This window comes from Hyla sarda, chromosome 5 (assembly GCF_029499605.1).
Source record: "Hyla sarda isolate aHylSar1 chromosome 5, aHylSar1.hap1, whole genome shotgun sequence".
NCBI classification, from domain to species: Eukaryota; Metazoa; Chordata; class Amphibia; order Anura; family Hylidae; genus Hyla; species Hyla sarda.
Genome location: NC_079193.1, coordinates 119,102,538 through 119,119,136, shown reverse-complemented (window position 1 = coordinate 119,119,136; position 16,599 = coordinate 119,102,538). Strand labels below are relative to the sequence as shown.

At 43.2% G+C, this 16,599-nt stretch overlaps 1 protein-coding gene across 5 annotated transcripts in view; it reads left to right on the top strand.

Moving 5' to 3' along the window:
- LOC130273417 (sodium-dependent neutral amino acid transporter B(0)AT3-like) overlaps window positions 1-16,599 on the top strand; it is a 589,425-nt gene that overhangs the window by 461,326 nt on the left and 111,500 nt on the right. For all 5 annotated transcript variants that reach the window (XM_056520172.1, XM_056520170.1, XM_056520174.1 and 2 more), the window contains one exon: window positions 3,687-3,846. In XM_056520172.1, coding sequence (XP_056376147.1) covers window positions 3,687-3,846 — 160 coding nt within the window. The remainder of the gene's footprint in view (window positions 1-3,686; window positions 3,847-16,599) is intronic.

Below are 16,599 nucleotides of genomic sequence, written 5' to 3'. Positions count from 1 at the left end.
GTCAGCCTACCATTTTTTTCAAAGTGGTCCAGACCAGTAACCAGTGGCTGCCATTACTGATTTTTTTTTCAAGTATCCCCTGTAGAACTGCTAAGTACCCCTGGGGGTACTTGTCCCCCAGGTTGAGAACCATTGCACTAGAGGGCTCAGAAGGGAAGGAGAGACATTGGGCTTTTAGAGAGCGAATTTGCTGAAATGTTTTTAAGGGAGCATGTCACATTTATGAAGCACCCATGATGCCAGAACAGTAAAAAAAAAAAAAAAAAAAACACATGGCACTCTATTTTGGAAACTACACCCCTCAAGGAACGTAAAAAGGGGTAAAGTGAGCCTTAACACCCCACAGGTGATTAAGAAACTTTTGTTAAAATAGGACGTAAAAATAAAAAAAAAATAAAAAACATTTTCTTCAATAAAATGCTGGTGTTAACCCAAATTTTTCATTTTCACTAGGTGTAATAGGAGAAAAAAGAAACCAAAATTTGTAACCCCATCTCTTTTGAGTATGCAAGCGACCTACAATGCTCAGAAGAGAAGGAGCGCCATTGGGCTTTTTGGTGAGAGAATTTGGTTGGAATAGAAGTCGAGAGTCGAGGGGCCATATGCTTTTACAAAGCCCCCGTGGTGCCAGAACAATGAAACCCCCCCCCCCCCCCCACATGTGACCCCATTTTGGAAACTACACCCCCTCACAGAATGTAATAAGGGGTGCAGAGAGCATTTACACCCCACTGGCGTTTGACAGATCTTTGGAACAGTGGGCTGTGCAAATGAAAAATTACATTTCAAATTTTTACGGACGACTGTTCAAAAAATCTGTCAGACACCAGTGGGGTGTAAATGCTTACTGCACCCCTTGTTACATTACATGAGGGGTGTAGTTTACAAAATGGGGTCACATGTGGGGGGGTCCATTGTTCTGGCACTATGTGGGCTTTGTAAACACACATGGCCTTCAATTCCAGCCTAATTCTCTCTCCAGAAGCCCAAGGGCACTCCTTCGCTTCTGAGCATTGTAGTTCGCCCGCAGAGCACTTAACATCCACATATGGGGTATTTCCTTACTCAGAAAAAATGGGGTTACAAATTTTGGGGGGCTTTTTTCCTATTACCCCCTTGTGAAAATGAAAAATTTGGGGTAACACCAGCATATCAGGAATAAAAAACAAATTTTTAATTTTCCCGTCCAACTTTAACGAAAATTTGTCAAAGACCTGTGGGGTGTTAAGGCTCAATATACCCCTTGTTATGTTCCTTGAGGGGTGTAGTTTCCAAAATGGGGTCACATTTGGGTGAGCAAATCACCAATTTAGACCTCAAATATACATGGCGCTCTCTCACTCCTGAGCCCTGTTGTGCACCCTTAGAGCATTTTTCGTCCACATATGGGGTATTTCCTTACTTGGAAGAAATTGCGTTACAAATTTTGGGGGACTTTTTCTCCTTTTACCTCTTGTGAAAATGAAAAGTATTGGCAACACCAGCATGTTAGTGTAAAAAATTTTTTTTTTTTTTTTTTTTACACTAACATGCTGGTGTAGCCCCTAACTTAAAAGCAGAAAAAGCCCCACAAAATTTGTAACGCACTTTCTCCTGAGCACGGAAATACCCCATAAGTGACCCTAAACGTTTGCCTTGAAATACGACAGGGCTCCGAAGTGAGAGGGCCATGCACATTTGAGGACTAAATAAGGAATATGCAATAGGGGCAGACTCGGATACAAGGATGGCGCTTGTCTCCACCAAAATCCTATGGCAGCATTTCCCAAACAGGGTGCCTCCAGCTGTTGCAAAGCTTCCAGCCTGGGAGTTGTAACAGCTGTAGACACACTGGTGGGGAACCACTGAGTTAGGAAACAGACTCTAGATCAGTGATTCCAACCTGTGTGCCTCCAGCTGTTGCAAAACTACAACTCCCAGCATGTACGGTCTGTCAGTGCATTCTGGGAGTTGAAGTTTTGCAACAACTGGAGGCAACACGGGTTGGAATCACTGAGTTAGGAAACAGACTCTAGCTCAGTGTTTCCCAACCAGTGTGCCTACAGCTATTGCAAAACTACAACTCCCAGCATGCACTGACAGCCGAAAGGCCTGCTAGGAGTTGTAGTTATGCAAAAACTAGGGAAGAACAGTTTGGAGACTGCTAAGTGTTCTCAAAATTGTAGCCCTCCAGATTTTGCAAAACTACAACTCCAAACATGCCCAGACTGTCCTGGCATGCTGGGAGTTGTAGTTCGGCAACATCTGAAGGGCCAGATGTTGCAGCACTACAACGCCCAGCATGCTTGATTGTCTGGGCATGCTGGGATTTGTAGTTTTGCATCATCTGGAGGTCTACAGTTTGGAAACCACTGTATAGTGGTCTCCAAACTGTGTCCCTCCATATGTTGCAAAACTACAACTCCCAGCATGCCAAGACTGTCCAGGCATGCTGGGAGTTGTAGCTCTGCAACATCTGAAGGGCCAGATGTTACAGAACTACAACTCCCAGCATGCCTGGACTGTCTGGGCATGCTGGGAGTTGTTTTGCAACACCTGGAAACCACAGTTTGGAGACCACTGCACAGTGGTCTCCAATATCTGGCCTTCTAGATGTTGCAAAACTACAACTATTTAGAGGAAAGAAGGCTTCTACACCAGCACAGACAGGGGTTCTTTACTGTAAGAGCAGTGAGACTGTGGAATTCTCTGCCTGAGGAGGTGGTTATAAAAAAAAAAAAAATACACATTCCTAGATAAACAGTTTCCTGGAAAGTGGATTGGTCGTCGTGGACCAGTTGAATGACCCCCAAGGTCTCCCGATCTGACCCCCTTAGACTTATCTTTGGGGTCATCTGAAGGCAATTGTCTATGCTATGAACATACGAGATGTGCAGCACCTGAAACTACGGATACTGGAAGCCTGTGCTAGCATTTCTCCTGCGGTGTTGCTATCAGTGTGTGAAGAGGGTTGCATTGACAATCCAACACAATGGGCAGCACATTGAACACATTTTATAAGTGGTCAGAAACTTGTAAATAACTCATGAAAGAATAAAGTTATGTTAAAACCAAGCACATCATTGTTTTTCTTGTGAAATTCCCAATAAGTTTGATGTCACATGATCCTCTTCCTATTGAAAAAACAAAAGTTGGATTCAAAATGTTCGACTTCAAAATGGCCGCCATGGTCACCACCCATCTTGAAAAGTTTCCCCCCCTCACATATACTAATGTGCCACAAGCAAGAAGTTAATATCACCAACCATTCCTATTTTATTAAGGTGTATCCATATAAATGGCCCACCCTGTATATATAAAATATACAGTATATAGATATACCACCAAATGTGCACTCTGTATTTGCTTGAGAAAGGCTGCAATTGAGCAGCTGAAACGTTGCGGATTTAAGATGGAATAAATGCAACTTATTTTTCCACAATCCTTAAGTGCTTCAGTGATTTTTTTTCTTGTGGATACCTTGCTGGGACCCTGGGGACCTGAGTCCCACACCGGTTGTGTGTTCCTTAATCTGTTTTTGGTGTGCTGCTTCTTCTTGCTTCTCTAGATAGATTATATATTTATTGATTGCTTTTAGCAAAGGTATATGTCAATGCCAACTTGTTGCAGTTTATATTTTTTAAAAATGTTAGCATTTGCAGTTGCTAAAGTCACATTTTTTACACCTTTTATTGTTACTTTTCTAGGTTTAATATGTCTGATATCATTTGCATTTTCTCTTATTTTTACAATGGGATCTGGAAATTATTGGCTTCAAATCTTTGACTCCTTTACGGGTTCTTTAACACTTTTGGTAGTTGTTTTCTTTGAAGTTATTGCTGTCACATATGTATATGGAATTGACAGGTAAAGTACAATTTACATTTTTAAGTACATTGTGTGTATATATATATATATATATATATATATATATATATATATTATAAGTGTAATAGCCAGCAGTATGTGCAATTCCGATATGTTTAATTTATATTTAAATTACAAAACGTTTTTTGTAGCTTTGACAGAATACCAATATACCAAAGGGGAAAGCTTGTTATTAGTCCAAGTTAAAAGAAACTTTCTCATAAAAATAAAAACATACAAAAAAGTAGTACCTTAAAGGAGTACCTGTCACCAAATAAAACTTTTAATGTATTGTTCCTTGTGTAATTATCAGACACTTTCCCATTCACTTGATTTTAAAATTAATCAACATAAATATGTTTAAAAGGTAATATAAAAAATGGCAACTGGGTGGCTCTGTTCTGTTCCCTGTCACAATTAATACAGTGAGTTTGTGTGACAACTTGCGCTCCGGCCACTCACTCTTTCCATGAGCGCATTGTCCCCTTCTCTTCCCCAGCCGGCGGGGCTGGGTTCACATCGTGGGACGCGCTCGCATGCGAATCCCAGCCGGTCACTCACCTTTGTCCTCTGCTGCTTCCTCTCGCCTCCTAGGGCACGCGCGCGCCAGAGCTCTAAGATTTAAAGGCCCAGTGTACCCGTATTTATCCGTTGCACCTGTCACACCTGTCTTTACTCCTTTGCCACCTGCCTACTGACATCCTGCTACGTTCCTGACTATGCTCTTGTGCCGCCTGCCCTGACCTTCTGCTATCCTGACCACGAATTGCCGTATCCTACCTGTGCCTCGAACCTTCTCAGCCGCCTGTGTGGTCGAGTCGTGCCATGGGTAGCAACCTAGGTCTCCCTTGGCTACAACGTCATTCTCCGCAGCTTGATTGGAGATCTGGAGAGATTACTCGAACAGTTCTGTCAAAATTGTTGTCTCAGGCCAGTCCAACGTAAACTTGTTTCTTAGTAAACAAATAAAACAATAAAAATTACGCGTTTCTAGGAAGTCTCCCCTTCCTTAGATCAGTGTGCTAAACTCCACAAACATGCAGGTATATATACAGGAAGAAATGGGCGCCCAAAATGTACTGGGAGGGGCCTATCACATGGTATAGCACATGTTACATCACTGTCAGGTAAGAAAACATGATAAACAGATGCAGTGCAGATATATGTATGAGTAAAAGCCTGGAACAATACATAATTAGTAAAAATAAAAACTATGTATATAATGTAGTCAAGGTAAAACATCAGCAGTGAGCAACCAGCCTCCTCCTGTGTGGTTGTTAAGGACGCGTCGTCCGAGGTGGGCACCTCATGGCCCACTGTGTCCAATAGACTGAGACAGTGTTAGACTATGCTGGTAGGCAATGCAAGCGCTGATAACGGAGGCGCATAGCGCATAAGAGTACAGTATGCGGTAGTGATGGGATTACAGGTAAAGCTGTCAGCTATAGTGACAGGGCTGCAGGTAACGGGGACATACAAGAAAACTGTCAGCTATTGGTGACAGAACCTTGCTGTCAGTGCCGGGACTAGCTGTCAGCAGTGCCCAGATGTGACAAAGTATGTGAATACTATAAATAGTAATAATACAAGTAGTATTATACGGCGGTGATGGCAGTAAAATACATAAGGAATAAATCAATGAATAAAAACATATAGTGTTGGTACTGCATTATAATATAGCACATAGAACGATAGTAGTAAAAAAGGAATAATACTAGTAATGATCATAAGAATTGGTAATAATGTGCGATAAAATAAAGAAAATAAAAGAAATAGTAATATTAATGATAATAATGATAAAAACATGTAGAAAATATATAAAATATGTGGTGAAAAAAACACAGACTAGGGGAGTTAAAAGTATGCGGAGTGGTTTAGTTATAAAAATGTATATAATATATATGGAGCAAGAAATGGCAGCAAGTAGGTGGGTAACAGAGGTACGGGGGGGGGGGGGGTAGATGCATTATGACGTGAATATTTGCTGGTTTACAGGTTACATTCGATCATTTCATTCAGACCACCAAGGGATAGGGTTCGGAGGGTGTGGTTCCAGAAATGTTCACATCTTCTCAGAGTTTTGTACCTCTGGTTTACATTTTTGGAGATCTGCTCAATAGGAGTGGCCCAAATAACGCTAAAGTCTCCATTATGTTGTTCTGTCAGGTGGCATGAAACGTTGTGCAGGAGGAAGCCGTGTACTGTGTTGCTGCGGTGCTTGTTCAAGCGTTCCCTGAAACAGCATATGGTTCTGCCCACATATTGTTAGTTGCAGGGACATTGTAGTAAATAGATAATGTATTGTGACCCGCAGTTGAGAAATTACTTAATGGTATGGGTCACCCCGGTGACTGTAGAGGAGAAGGTTTGACATTTGTGGCTAATGAGTGGGCAACATTTGCAACGTTATGACCCACACTTGAAACTACCATTGATGTCCGAGATCGTGGACAGTTTGGACTGTTGCGGAATGGGCCTAAGCTTACTGGGAGCAATTAAGTTACATAGGGTACGTGCCCTACAAAATGTGAGAGAGGGTCTGGGTGAAAGAATGCTGCTGAGACCAATGTTTAGTTTTTATTTTTCTGATGTCTTTGTTTTCTCTGCTGAAGGTAGTGATGAAATTGTGTGACCGATCTGTGGTAGTGGTGGGTTGCACAGGTTTGGGGAGTAAACTGGATGCCTGATTGAAAGAGAGGGCTCTATCATAGGAGGACTGTACCAGAGCATGGGGGTAGCCTTTGGCTTTAAAACGGGCCTTCAAGATGTTGCTTTGTGAGACAAAATATCAGTCTCTAGTACAGCTCCTCCTAATTCTCTTGAACTGTCTGTAGGACACATTTCAGAGGCAATTTTTGAAATTGCCGCAGTCAAAGTTTGAAAAATGTTGAGGGGCTTGAAAAATGTTTTAGTGTGAAGAGAGTGACTATCATGAGATTCCAGAGCATCCAAAAATTCAGCATTGTTTGTATAGACAGTTTGTGTAAAATGTAAGGACCAGTCGTTTGAATACAACATCTTGAAGGCCCATTTTAAAGCCAAAGGCTATCCCCCGAAACCAACCCCCCCCCCCCCCCCCCCCCCCCCGTGCTCTGGTGCAGTCCTCCTATGATAGAGCCCTCTCTTTCAATCAGGCATCCTGTTTAATCCCCAAACCTGAGCATCCCTCTACTACCACAGATCGTTCACACAATTTCATCACTACCTTCAGCAAAACACACAAAGACATCAGAAACATACTAACTAAACATTGGTCAGTTTTCCTACGAGACCCACATCTCGGCAGCATTCTTCTGCCCAGACCCTCTCATGTTCCGTAGCGCACGTAACCCATGGAACTTAATTGCTCCCAGTAAGCTTAGGCCCACTTTGCAACAGTCCAAACTGTCCACGATCACGGACATCAATGGTAGTTTCACGTGTGGGTTGTCCCATTGCAAATGTTGCCCACTCATTACTCTCAAGTAATTTCTCAACTGCAGGTTATAATACATTATCTATTTCCTACAATGTCTCTGCAACAAATAATATGTGGGCAGAACCATACGCTGTTTCAGGAAACGCTTGAACAAGCACCGCAGCACACAGCTTCCTCCGGCACAGTGTTTCACACCACCTGACAGAACAACATAATGGAGATTTTAACGTTATTCGGGCCACATCTATCCAGCAGATCTCCAGAAATGTAAACCAGAGGTACAACACTCTGAGAAGTCGTGAACATTTCTGGATCCACACCCTCAGAACCCTATCCCCTGGTAGTCTGAATGAAATGATCGAATGTAACCTGTAAACCAGCAAATATTCACGTCATAATGCATCTACCCCCCCATACCTCTGTTACCCACCTACTTGCTGCCATTTCTCATGCCATATATATTATATACATTTTTATAACTACACCCACCCTGCACACCTTTAACTCCCCTACTCTCTCAGTTTTTTCCCACATATTTTATATATTTTCTACATGTTTTTATCATTATTATCATTAATATTACTACTATGTATTTTATTACTAATTCTTTTTTTTCCTTTATTCTATCGCACATTAATAATATCAATTCTTACTATTACTAGTGTTATTCCTTTTTACTACTATCGGTATATAGTAACATACAGTAGTAACATAGCTCATAAGGTTAAAAAAAGACCAGAGTCCATCAAGTTCAACCTATAACCCTAATGATTTCCTACTGAGTTGATCCAGAGGAAGGAAAAAAAACTCATACTTGAGGTAAAAATTCCCGACTCCAAATATGGCAGTCAGAATAAATCCCTTGATCAAGGCTCTGTCCCTATAAATCTAGTATACATAACCAGCAATATTATTCTCCAAAAATGCATCCAGCCCATTTTAGTTCACCATGACCACCTCCTCAGGCAGAGAATTCCACAGTCTCACTGCTCTTACAGTAAAGAACCCCCATCTGTGCTGTTGTAGAAACCTTCTTTCCTCTAGACGTAGAGCATGCCCCCTTGTTATAGATACAGTTCTGGGTATAAATAGATCATGGAAGAGATCTCTGTACGGTCCCCCTGAAATATTTTTACATAGTTATTAAGTCTCCCCTAAGCCTTCTTTTTTTAAACTAAATAACCCTAATTCTGATAATCTTTCTGGGTACTGTAGTCCTCCCTTTCCCCATATTACTCTGGTTGCCCGTCTTTGAACCCTCTCCAGCTCCACTATATCTTTCTTGTACACTGGTGCCCAGTACTGTACACAGTATTCTATGTGTGGTCTGATTAGTGATATGTACAGAGGTAGAATTATTTCCTTGTTGTGGGCATCTATGCCCCTATTGATGCACCCCATGATTTTATTAGCCTTGGCAGCAGCTGCTTGACACTGGTCACTTCAGCTAAATTTACTGTTAACTAAGACTCCTAAGTCCTTTTCCATGTCGGTCGTCCCAAGTGTTCTCCCATTTAATACATAATCCCAGCCCGGATTTTTCTTCCCCATGTGCATTACCTGACATTTATCAGTGTTGAACCTCATCTACCACTTCCCAGCCCAAACCTCCAACCTATCCAGATCCATTTGCAACAGTGCACTGTCCTATATTGTGTTGACCACTTTACAGAGTTCAGTATCATCTGCAAAGATTGCTTCTTTACTATTCAACCCCTCTTCAAGGTCATTAATGACTATATTAAATAGGACAGGACCCAAGAAGGACCCCTGTGGTACCCCACCAGTAACAGTCACCCAATCAGAATAAGTACCATTAATAACCACCCTCTGTTTCCTATCACTGAGCCAGTTACTTACACACCTTCTCCCCCAGTCCAATCCTTATTTTATGCACCAATCTTTTATGTGGCACCGTATCAAATGCTTTGGAAAAATCCAATATATAAATTATAATGCAGTACCAATACTATGTTTTTATTCATTGATTTATTCCTAATGTATTTTACTACCATCACCGCCATATAATACTACTAGTATTACTATTTATAGTATTCACATACATCATTCACAAACATACATTCACATACATCTCAGCACTGCTGACAACTAGTCCCAGCACTGACAGCTGACAGCACGGTCCCGTCACCAATAGCTGACAGTTTTCTTATATGTCCCCGTTACCTGCAGCCCTGTCACTATAGCTGACAGCTCTATACACATTTGTTTTTACCTGTAATCCTGTCACTACGGCATACTGTACTCTTATGCGCTATGCTCCTCCGTTATCATCGCTTGCATTGCCTACCCGCATAGTCTAACACGGTCTCACAGTCTATTGGACACAGTGAGCCACGTGGTGCCCGACCCGGATGACGCGTCCCTAGCAACCACACACTCTGCTAGGGATCGCGCTACCTGGGACAGCTTTGCCAAGCTCAGTGCAGCTCTCGGCGCACGAATCTGGAGTCTAGATGTTTACATCTGGACATCGGATGTGGATGCCAGTTGCTCACTGCTGATGTTTTGCCTTGACTACATTATATACATAGTTTTTTTTTACTAATTATGTATTGTTCCAGGCTTTTACTCATACATATATCTGCACTGCATCTGTTTATCATGTTTTGATTACCTGACAGTAATGTAACATGTGCTATACCAGTGATAGGCCACTCCCAGTACATTTTGGGCACCTATTTCTTCCTGTATATATATCTGCATATTTGTGAAGTTTGGCACACTGATCTGAGGAAGGGGGAGACTCCCCCGAAATGCGTCCTGTTGTTTTTATTTTATTTGTTTACTAATAAACCTCCCAGTGTTTTGTATTACCTACATCTCTGGCTACAGTTTATTACTTACACTATTGGAACTAGCAGCACCATCTCAGGGTTTTTTTTTTTTGCTGAACTACCACTGGTCTCCTCTCAGGAAACGGTACTACCTCTCCTGCAACCTTAGGCACAGCAGCGGTTCCAGCTTCTTTGTAACCCCATATGTGGGTGGATACTAAAGTTTTAACTTGCTGCAAGGTAAGCAGCCATTGCCTTGGGGTCACACAGGCCTCGCCACTTCTCTCCCTGTAACTATCCCTACGATATGACACGAGGCGCCCCCTCTGGTCTCTTTGTTTTTTTCCTTTCCTACAAATAAACTTGTTTATTCTCATCCTCTTCTGCCAGGTCTGTCTCTTTCGTATCAAGATTACTTGAATGTCTTCTGTGAAAAGCAGGCCAAGACTCTTCCTCCACATCGTCCTTATGATTGCTCCATTGATTTACAGCCTGGGACTATGCCACCATGTGGAAGAATCTATCCTTTGTCTGTTCCTGAGACACAAGCCATGGCTAAATATATCCAGAAGAACCTCCAAAAAGGGATTTATCAAAAAATATTCTTCTCTTGCCGGTGCAGGTTTCTTCTTCGTGGGAAGAAGGATGGTTCTCTCTGTCCATGTATTGCTCCTGCCATTTTTCAGGAATTCGTCAATGATATCTGCCAAGATCTTCTGTACACCTATGTTGTCGGAAATCTAGGAGGAGCATCGCACACGTTCGTCTGGTTGTTCAACGCCTCCGGAGGAATCATCTTTACACCAAACTGGAGAAATGACTTTTCGAGAAATCAAGTCTTCCATTCCTCGGTTACATTGTATTTCTCATCAAGGCCTGCAGATGGATCCTGATAAACTGACTGCGGTTTTGGATTGGCCTCTCTCTTTAGGACTTTGGGCTATTCAATGCTTTCTGGGATTTGCCAACTTATTATCGTCAGTTCATCCCACACTTCTCTTCCCTGGTTGCTCCTATTGTGGCTCTCACCAGAAAGAACTCTAACCCTAAGTTGTGGCCTCCTGAAGCTGAAGAGGCCGTCACACGCCTAAAGACTGCATTTGCTTCCGCTCCCGTGCTTTGTAGACCTGACCCAGAGAAACCTTTTGCTTTGGAAATTGATGCCTCTTCAGTAGGAGCCAGTGCCATTCTTACCCAGAGAAACCCCAAGGATAAAACTTTAACATGTGGTTTCTTCTCTGAGACTTTCTCGCCAGCAGAGATAAACTACTCCATTGGAGATTGAGAACTATTTGCTATAAAACTTGCCTTGGAGGAATGGCATCATTTGTTAGAAGGGTCTTCACATCTGGTCAGTATGTACTGTGACTACAAGAACCTTCTATACCTTCAGTCTGCTCAAGGTTTGAACACCTGCCAACAAGGTGGTCTTTTAATTTCTTCCTTCATTTCTGCGCTGCTGACAAGAACGTCAGAGCTGAGGCTTTTTCCAGGTACTCTGACGTTGTGGGTTTGGTCTCCCCGCCTAGGCATCTTATTCCTCCGGATCGTTTCATCAACCTGGACTTCTCCTCTGCCTATCACCCTCAGTCCCATGGCCAGGTTGAGAGGGTTAAGCAAATTCTTGAGACTTATTTACGTCATTTTGTCTCAGCTCGTCAGCACGATTGGGTTGATCTTCTTCCTTGGGTCGAATTTTCCTACAACCTTAAGGATTCCTAGTCCACGAGGACTTCTCAGTTCTTTGTTTCTATGGACATCATCTCCGTCCTCCTCTTCCAGTCTCTGTTTCCAACGGTGTGCCAGCTGTTGATGTTCTGATCCGTAACGTCTCGTCCATCTGGTAACAGACTCTGCAATTTTTGTCTCAAGCCTCCTCTCGCATGAAAACCCAGGTCAATAAAAGAAGATGATTTCCTCTATCTCCAGGAGAAAAATACAAAGTATGGTTATCCTCAAAGTACATTTGTTTCAAAATTCCCAGTTATAAGTTGGGTCCTCGCTTCCTGGGTCCATTCGAAGTCCTGCAAAGCATTAACCCAGTCTCATATAAACTCTGTTTGCCGTGTTCACTTCGTATTCCAAACTCCTTCCATGTGTCACTCCTCAAGCATCTGGTAATCAACCTTTAATTTTTTTATGAGGAGAGATCCTGTATTTTCCCGAGGAAAACATCCTGGATCGTGGTCTCCTCAAATGTTTTCAGCCCCAAAAGGAGGGGGAGATCATGGGGGGGGAGGTACTGTGATGACAACTTGTGCTCCGGACACTCACTCTGGCCGTGAGCACATCGTCCCCTTCTCCTCCCCAGCTGGCAGGGCTGGGATTCGCATGACTGGACGCGTATCCCAGCCCGTCACTCACCTCTGTCCTCTGCTGCTTCCTCTCATCTCAGGCACGCATGCCTCCACCTCCTAGGGCGCGCGCACGCACCAAAGCTCTAAGATTTAAAGGGCCAATGCGCCCGTAATTAAACGTTGCACCTGTCACACTGTTATAAGTTTCTGCACCTCCCACATTGTCTTGCCGGATCTTTGTTGCCCTAGTGCCTGAGAGAAAGTGTTCCAGTGTGTTGTCTTGCTGTTTTCTGACCTCATTGTTCTGTAACCGTACCTTGCTCCTTTGCCGCCTGCCTACTGACCTCCTGCTACGTTCCTCACTATGCTCCTGTGCCGCCTGCCCTGACCTTCTGCTATCCTGACCACGAGTTGCCATATCCTACCTGTGCCTCGAACCTCCTTAGCCGCCTGTGTGGTCCAGTTGTGCCAGGGGTAGCGACCTGGGTGCCGCCTGCCGCTGCAAGTCCAAGCTCTGTTGAAAACCAGCTGCACCTTAGACCCCGCTCCCTGGTACGGCCCATGTCATCTGCCACGCAGGTTCAGCGGATCCACTACCACAAGTGTTCCTGTCTACTGAACCATGAGTGTTACAGTTCGGTCTCCTCCCGGCCTAGCAGGAATCCGAACTCAGGAAGTGTTTCTCTGCACAGAGCTTGATTGTCAGCTGCACAGAAAGGGAAAGTTCCACAGATTTTCATGGTAAGCTGCATAGACTGAAACCTGCAGAAGAGCCTCACTGATAGCAACACAGACTGAAACATGAGCATGAGGTCTTCTATTGATCACAGTGTTGCAACCATGTGAGGGCAGAAGTGGTCACCAGTGATGTCATGCCTGCTGGGAAATTGCACTATGCGAGCAAGAAGAAAGGTAAGATACACAGCTTTTTAAAGCTCTGAAATAGTTTTTAGGGGCAGGAAGGGTGTTAGGAAACATAGCCTGAGGTTGTTGAGAACAGTTTTTTTGACAGGTACTTTTTAACCCCTTAAGGACCAAGCCCATTTTGACCTTAAAGGGTACTCCAGTGGAAAAAAAAAAATTTTAACCCCTTAACGACGCAGGACGTATATTTACGTCCGAATTCGGGTAGAAAAACAGACATGGTGCACATCTACAATCTTGTATAATGATCTGATTGCTTTTCAGCATAATATCAAAAACTAACAGGTTGTTAGTATACATTTTTGATCAAAAAGTACAAGCCCACTCGCCACGTCAAGGCCACCTATTTAGAGTGGGTCCCTAACGTCCCTAGCATAAAATGGCGCAGCACCGAGCGGCAACCACCACCGCCGCGACACCAATGCCCACAGGGGGGAACGACCCACCAGCAGAGCGGCCCCAATGCCACTCAAACCAGTCTATGGGCCGCACCCCCCCCCCCCCGCGGACACGGCGCCACGGCAGTAACGGACACCGCACAGCACCACACCAGTGTGAACAAGGTGTAATGGCTCACTTACCATGCTCTCCCAGTCAGACTGGGAGGCTGCTAGGAAAGAAATGACCCATGTGTAGCTAACTACTACTTATATAGGGTTGGGCTGAGGGGGTGGGGAAGAGTGCAGACAACATGTTCAAAAAAAAAAAAAAAAAAAAGAGGGGATAGAAATCACAGTGTGAATTCGGGTAGAAAAACAGACATGGTGCACATCTACAATCTTGTATAATGATCTGATTGCTTTTCAGCATAATATCAAAAACTAACAGGTTGTTAGTATACATTTTTGATCAAAAAGTACAAGCCCACTCGCCACGTCAAGGCCACCTATTTAGAGTGGGTCCCTAACGTCCCTAGCATAAAGTGGCGCAGCACCGAGCGGCGACCACCACCGCCGCGACACCAATGCCCACAGGGGGGAACGACCCACCGGCAGAGCGGCCCCAATGCCACTCAAACCAGTCTATGGGCCGCACCCCCCCGCAGACACGGCGCCACGGCAGTAACGGACACCGCACAGCACCACACCAGTGTGAACAAGGTGTAATGGCTCACTTACCATACTCTCCCAGTCAGACTGGGAGGCTGCTAGGAAAGAAATGACCCATGTGTAGCTAACTACTACTTATATAGGGTTGGGCTGAGGGGGTGGGGAAGAGTGCAGACAACATGTTCAAAAAAAAAAAAAGAGGGGATAGAAATCACAGTGTGAATTCGGGTAGAAAAACAGACATGGTGCACATCTACAATCTTGTATAATGATCTGATTGCTTTTCAGCATAATATCAAAAACTAACAGGTTGTTAGTATACATTTTTGATCAAAAAGTACAAGCCCACTCGCCACGTCAAGGCCACCTATTTAGAGTGGGTCCCTAACGTCCCGTATATTTACGTCCTGCGCCGGCTCCCGCGATATGAAGCGGGATCGCGCCGCGATCCCGCATCATATCGCGTCGGTCCCGGCGCTCATCAACGGCCGGGACCCGCGGCTAATACCACACATTGCCGATCGCGGCGATGTGCGCTATTAACCCTTTAGAAGCGGCGGTCAAAGCTGACCGCCGCTTCTAAAGTGAAAGTGACCCGGCTGCTCAGTCGGGCTGTTTGGGACCGCCGCGGTGAAATCGCGGCGTCCCGAACAGCTGACCGGACACCGGGAGGGCCCTTACCTGCCTCCTCGGTGTCCGATCGGCGAATGACTGCTCCGTGCCTGAGATCCAGGCAGGAGCAGTCAAGCGCCGATAACACTGATCACAGGCGTGTTAATACACGCCTGTGATCTGTGTAAAAGATCAGTGTGTGCAGTGTTATAGGTCATTTAACCCCTTCCCTAATAAAAGTTTGAATCACCCCCCTTTTCCCATAAAAAAATAAAAATAAACATGTGGTATCGCCGCGTGTGTAAATGTCCGAACTATAAAAATATATTATTAATTAAACCGCACGGTCAATGGCGTACGTGCAAAAAAATTCCAAAGTCCAAAAAAGCGTATTTTGGTCACTTTTTATACCATTAAAAATGAATAAAAAGTGATCAAAAAGTCAGATCAAAACAAAAATCATGACATTTTTAAACGTATAAATTTTCCTGCATGTAGTTATGATTTTTTCCAGAAGTGCGACAAAATCAAACCTATATAAGTAGGGTATCATTTTAACCGTATGGACCTACAGAATAATGATAAGGTGTCATTTTTACCGAAATATGCACTGCATAGAAACGGAAGCCCCCAAAAGTTACAAAATGGCGTTTTTTCTTCGATTTTGTCGCACAATGATTTTTTTTTCCGTTTCGCCATGCATTTTTGGGTAAAATGACTAATGTCACTGCAAAGTAGAATTGGTGACGCAAAAATAAGCCATAATATGGATTTTTAGGTGGAAAATTGAAAGGGTTATGATTTTTAAAAGGTAAGGAGGAAAAAACGAAAGTGCAAAAACGGAAAAACCCTGAGTCCTTAAGGGGTTAATCAACTGGTGCCAGAAAGTTAAACAGATTTGAAAATTACCTCTATATAAAGATCTTAATCCTTCCAGTACTTATCAGCTGTTGTATGCACCACAGGAAGTTCTTTTCTTTTTGAGCTTCTTTTTTGTCTGACCACAGTGCTCTCTGATTACACCTGTCGTATGAGTTACTGTCCAGAGCAGGAGAAGTTTGCTATGGGGATTTGCTTCTACTCTAGACATTTTAAGACATGGACAAAGGTGTCAGCAGAGAGCACTGTAGTCAGACTGAAAAGAATTCAAGAAAGAAATACAACTTCCTGTGGAGCTGATAAGTACTGGAAGAATCAAGATTTTTATATAGAAGTAATTTACAAATAGAAGCAATTTACAAATCTGTTTACCGGTAACTTTCTGGCACCAGTTGATTTAAAAAAAAAATATTTCACTGGAGTACCCCTTTAAAAACCAGGCCAATAAAATTTTTGTGTTTTTGTTTTTTCCTCCTCGCCTTCTAAAATCTATAACTCTTTTATATTTCCATCAACAGACTGATAGGAGGGCTTGTTTTTTGTGTGACCAATTGTACTTTGTAATGACACCTCTCATTTTACCATAAAATGTACGGCGAACTCAAATAAGTTTTTATTGAGGAAATTTAAATGAAAACAATAATTTTTTTAATTTTGGAGGGTTTTGTTTTCACAATATACACTTTACAGTAAAAATTACATTTTCTTGGTTCTGTGGGTCAATACAATTAAAATGATACCCATCTTTACATACTTTTCTATTATTGTACTGCTTTTTT